The 5,898-nt window shown below is 43.5% G+C and overlaps 1 protein-coding gene across 1 annotated transcript; it reads left to right on the plus strand.

Moving 5' to 3' along the window:
* The first annotated feature begins 3,376 nt into the window (after positions 1-3,376).
* Positions 3,377-5,621, plus strand: LOC107520460 (E3 ubiquitin-protein ligase TRIM41). Its single transcript, XM_016164289.2, has 2 exons — positions 3,377-4,341; positions 4,372-5,621. The coding sequence occupies exons 1-2, from the start codon at positions 3,502-3,504 to the stop codon at positions 5,356-5,358; spliced, it is 1,827 nt and encodes a 608-aa protein (XP_016019775.1). The 5' UTR covers positions 3,377-3,501; the 3' UTR covers positions 5,359-5,621.
* Positions 5,622-5,898: the final 277 nt, after the last annotated feature.

Raw genomic sequence — 5,898 nt, forward strand, 5'->3', positions numbered from 1 at the left:
AAGAAAAATGTTTTTTAATTATTATAATGAACAATTAAGACAGATAAATTTTGGTAAAATTTGGCAGACTTAGGTCATATCTAAATTTTATTTAATTCAAATTCTATTTTATTGTATTTTTTCTTAAAACACCTGTAAATGATTGTTTAAAAATTAATATAGAGAAATATGACAAAATAGTTAATAAATTCATTCTAATTTTCTCATTTATCATTACCTAATGTAGTTTAAAAAAGAATAATTTTTTATATATCAGTCTACTCTGATTTAGTTTATATGTCTTCTGAGTTTCTCAATTTATCACTCAAAATTTTGATACTATTCTCACTAAATACTAAATTGCTAAACTCATTCATACTATATTAGTATTACTCAGCATTCTCCAGAGAAACAGAACCAAAAAAATACATATAGATAGATAGATGATAGATAGATAGATAGATAGACAGACAGACAAATAGATGATAGAGAAAGAGATTTATTACATAGAATTAGCTCACATGATTATGAAGGTTGGCAAGTCCCAAGATCTGCAGGGTGAGTCAATAAGATGGAGACCTAATAGAGAACTGATGGCATAGTTCCAGTGTGAAAACTAGCAGGCTTGAGACCTAGGAATAGCTCAGTTGATGTTTCACTCTTAGTTAGAAGTCAGGGAAAGTCCATGTTCCAGATCAAAGACCATCAGTCAGAAAGAAATCTCTCTTTTTTGTGTGTGAAAGCATCTGCCTTTTTGTTCTATTTATGCCTTCAACTAATTGGATGGGGCTCACCCACATCATGGAGATCAATGTGCTTTGCTCAGTCTACTGATATAAATGTTAATCTCATCTAAAAACACCTTTACAGAAATACTCAGAATAATGTTTGATCAAGTAACTGAGAACCCCATGACCAGTCAATTTGACACATAGAATTAACCATTACACACACCATGGGGAAGTGACTGATCAAAGAATTATATGCTATTCTCCTAAGATATATTTTGAATTTGAAGGACACTATTATAATGCTCTATTACAAATTAAAACATCTCTAATTGAGAAAGTACATATACAAAATTAAGTTGTTGAAGCACATAGTTCTAGTTGGACTTCATAAATATTTTATAACATTTTATTTTTAATAAATAATAGTAAATATAATACCTTTATTTTTCTGCTGATTTTATTTTTTTTGCATTTTGAAACTTATCCATGTTAATATGTATAGTCTGGTTCATTCACTATAAGTTCTATATCACTGAATAAGTATTCTACAAATTATATATCTATTTTATTTTTTAAGGTCATTTACATTGTTTCCAATTTATTGACCTGTACAATATAACATTTCTGAAATTATAAACTTCTGCATATATGTTAGTTTTTATGATATATCTAAGAGTGGAATTTCTGATATGTCAATTTTTTAAAAAATTAGATTTACTAATGTATATCCTCATCAGCAGTTTGTGAGTATTATTTTTTGCATCCCTGGCAACACTTTGTAGTCACTGACTTTTAATTTTACCGTAAATATTCTGAATACTCTACCATAGGTGGGATCAAGTATCGGTATATGCAGAAAAAGGCAAGTGAGTAATCTCAAACTTAAGTGAAAAAGACTTCCATGTGCTTTCCTATAGCTTTTGTTGCTAGCCTCAGTTACATTAAATTATAAATCCCAACTAACCAGTAACATGTATTTTCAATTCATTTGTTTATCTCATTTTTCTAACATGTTTTTAGCATTTTATTTTGTAGTTTAGTTCAGGTCTCCTGAACACTAACACTTTCACAATTATGTATAGTGAAAATATCTTGAATATTTTTTTACTTTATGTAAAAATATTAATTGTAACATAGATAATATCCGCAATAATTTTTTACATTTTAAATATTTTGAGTACTGTTCAAAAAAAATAATTCTCTATCCCAAAAAGCTTCAAATTATACTTTTAGGTTTTGTGTCATTAATTTGAAATTGGTTTATGTATGTGTATTGTGGAGCATCTAGCTATTTACCTTTTATTACATGCTTATGAGTTGCCTTAACATCATTTATTTATAGTTTTAATATAGCTTTATAAGAAGGTATGGTGTTTGTTAGAGTCTCCCACCTTGCTCTTACTTAGTCGAATAAGGCTGCCATAACAAAATACCATAGACTAATTGTTTAAATATTTACAGATTTTTTTTCCCTCACATTTCTGGAGGCTCCAAGTCCAAGGTGAAGGGGTTTTGGGGGTTGCTTTCTGGTGAGGCCTCTCAGCTTATAGATGCCCACCTTTTTGCTATGTCCTCCCATGGCATTTATTCTATGCACTTGAAAAAAGGGAAAGAGATCTGATGTCTCTTTTTGTACATTGGTTATATCGGAGTAGAGCCTGACCTTTATACTCTATTTAATGTTAACTACTTCCTTAAAAACCTCATCTCCAAACATAGTCATATTCTCTGTTAAGGCTTCGACATGTGAATGACGGGGATACAACTCAACCCACAACATTCCACTCTTTATTCTCCCAAAGCTCATCTCCTTCTCACATGAAAAATACTTTCATTTCATCCTAACAGCCTCAAAGTCAACCCATTCCAGCATCTGTTCCAAAATCAACTCTTTTCTAAAAATAGTATGTGAAACTAGTGTGGCTCATCTTGAGGCAAAATTCCTCTTCAGCTGCAAACCTGTAAAACCAGGTTATAAATTTCAAATATGCAATGGTGGGCCAGGCAGTCATAAGATTAATACCCTTACTCAACAGAAGAGATATAGGAAAAAAGAAAAGGGTAACAGGTCCTAAGCTAGTCCAAAACCTAGCAAGAATTCCATTAGATCTTAAAGCGCAAAAATAGCTCTCTTCGGAGCATTTACTGTGTGGAATGCCTGCCCCAGTACTCCAAGCTTGGTAAGTAGGGTGGTCTAGGCCCATGAGGTGATAGCACTGGGAGCAGACAGTGATTTCCATTGGAAGAGAGGCGGGACGGAGAGTGTGGTAGTCCTCCTTTAGCTCCACCACACCACAGAGACATGGGCCTCCAATGTTCTAGCCATGCCGCCCTGTTTCCGAGTGGCTGCTAGAGCGTCTCCTCACTATTTCCTGTTGTCCACAAGCTGGGGGAGGGAAGAAAGGGACACAGCGCAACCGCAGAGGGAACTCTCGAGCTACAGTGGCTTGCGGTCGCAGGAAATATTAGGAAAGAGACCGGAAGTTAGGGGGCGGAGACAAATAGTGAGGAGGGGCGGGGTTTATGACGAGACCAAGAAACCGTTGGGCGCCATTTGCGCTCAGGACCGCCTGAGGGACTTGTAGGTAGTGCAGAACTCTGTTTCCTCAGCTTGTTGTCTGGGAATAGTAAACTATAGGACTAGGTTGTAACGAGGACATTTCTTTGGCTGTGCTTAAGGCAACGTGTGGAAAGGCAGGGCTGGGGCCGGATCGTCAGGAAGTCTGAGGGGGAAAGGCCCCTGCCCTCCAAACCTCCAGCAACCATCTACGCAGGCCGACTAGGCGCTAAGATGGCTGCCGTTGCCATGACAACCAACCCGGTGCAGACCCTTCGGGAGGAGGCCGTGTGCGCCATTTGCCTCGATTACTTCACAGACCCCGTGTCCATCGGCTGTGGGCACAACTACTGCCGAGTGTGTATAACCCAGTTGTGGGGAGGAGAAGATGAAGAGGACTGGGTCGATTTAGAACTGGAAGAGGAGGAGGAGGATGGAGAAGAGGAAGTAGAAGCTGTGAGAGCCGGTTGGGGGTGGGACACACCCATGAGGGATGAAGACTTTGAAGACGACTTGGATGAAGAGGAGGGTGTGTTCTGGACTGGTGGATTGGGACGGTCCAACTGGGACAACGTGGACTACGAGTGGGAGGAGGAGGACGAGGAGGAAGACCTGGACTATTATTTGGGGGACATGGAGGAGGACGAGGAAGAGGAGCTAGACCCGATCTTGCCACTGCCCCTACCCCCAGGCCTTCGGAGGCGCTTCACCTGCCCCCAGTGCCGGAAGAGCTATACCAGGAGGAACTTCCGCCCCAACTTGCAACTGGCCAACATGGTCCAGGTGATTAGGCAGATGCACCCAGCCCCTGGTCAGGGGAGTTGTGGGAATGAGCAGGGCATTTGTCCCAAACACCAAGAAGCCCTGAAGCTCTTCTGCGAGGTTGATGAAGAGGCCATCTGTGTGCGGTGCCGAGAATCCAAGAGCCACAAACAGCACAGCGTGGTGCCATTGGAGGAGGTGGTACAGGAGTACAAGGACAAATTGCAGGGGTTTGTGGAACCTCTGAGGAAGCGCCTGGAAGCCGTGCAGAAAATGAAAGCCAAGGAGGAGAGACGGGTGACAGAGCTGAAGGTATCCACTATGCCTTTTGCATCATCGCAGAGCCAGGTAAAGTCAGAGCTGGCAGCTGTGGCCTCAGAGTTTAGGCGGCTGACACGGTTTCTTACCGAAGAGCAGGCAGGGCTGGAGCGGCGCCTCCGAGAGAAGCACGAAGCCCAGCTGAGGCATGCAGGAGCAGCAGTTAGCCATCTTACTGAGCAAGCTGCGCAGCTGAGCTGCCTGCTGGCCGAGGCCCAGGAGCGGAGCCAGCGGGGGGGCCTGCAGCTGTTCCAGGACATCAAGGACACTTTCGATAGGTGTGAAAAGATCCAGCTGCAGCCCCCAGAGGTCTGGTCCCCTGACCCGTGTCAACCCCATAGCCATGACTTCCTAGCAGACGCCATCGTAAGGAAAATGAGCCGGATGTTTTGTCAGGCTGCCCAAGTGGACTTGACACTGGACCCTTACTCGGCTCACCCGGCCCTGATGCTGTCCCCAGACTGCAGGGAGGTCTGTCTGGCAGAGTGGCAGCAGGAGGTTGCTGACCATTCCAAGCACTTCTCTGCTGACTGCTGCGTACTCGCGGTCCAGAGCTTTAGCTGTGGCCGGCACTACTGGGAAGTAGAGGTTGGGGGGCGACAGGGTTGGGCTGTGGGCGCTGCTCGCAAATCAACCCATCATAAGGACAAGGTGGGCTCTGGGGGTTCCTCTGTGGGCATTGGGGATGCCAGCTCTTCCTCACGTCATCACCACTGCCGCCGCCGGCTTCACCTGACCCAGCAGCCTCTGGTCCAGCGGGAAGTGTGGTGTGTGGGCACCAATGGCAAACGTTACCAGGCACAGAGCTCAACTGAACAGACACTGCTGAGCCCGAGTGACAAACCGCAGCGCTTCGGGGTTTACCTGGACTATGATTCAGGGCGGCTAGGCTTCTACAATGCAGAGACTCTGGCCCACGTGCACACCTTCTCAGCTGCCTTCCTGGGTGAGCCTGTCTTCCCTTTCTTCCGGGTACTCTCTAAGGGCACCTGCATCAAGCTGTGCCCTTGATCTTCCTGCCACTTGCAGGGGTTCCTCTGGTCAATAATGGCAGGGCAGTCGGTGGTGGAATGTGGCCCATAAGTTTGGGGGCTCAAAAACTCCTCCCACTTTTTGCTACTGCATTGCTTTTTGCTTCCCCTTGACCCCAGGACCCTGATTTATCATCCAGTAGCCTAAGGAACCCTACTGGTCTCCTCTCCCGTACTATATGTCCAACAGATGTGCATGAGTCCCTGATAACAGCTGCCTGGTCTTCCTTCCATCTGCCCAGGGCCTGGATTTAAGTAAGGGAGAGGATATGCAATTTTATTAACTTCCTTTACCCTACCCTTGCTCCTCAACAGTCATGTCAGTTCCCAGGCTGAAGGATTTGAGCAAAATTCATGATTATCCCATTTCAATTCCATTTTCTGATGCAAGTTTCAGCTAAGGGATTTGGAAGCTTTTGATGGGGAGATAGGCTGGGCAAAGGGTAGAGCTGAATAATCATCTACTCTGGTGAAAGAGGAGGGAATTTAAACTTTCCTTCTATCTTCAATTTCTATATCC

The sequence above is a fragment of the Rousettus aegyptiacus genome, unplaced genomic scaffold (genome assembly GCF_014176215.1).
Source record: "Rousettus aegyptiacus isolate mRouAeg1 unplaced genomic scaffold, mRouAeg1.p scaffold_m13_p_2, whole genome shotgun sequence".
Classification (NCBI taxonomy): domain Eukaryota; kingdom Metazoa; phylum Chordata; class Mammalia; order Chiroptera; family Pteropodidae; genus Rousettus; species Rousettus aegyptiacus.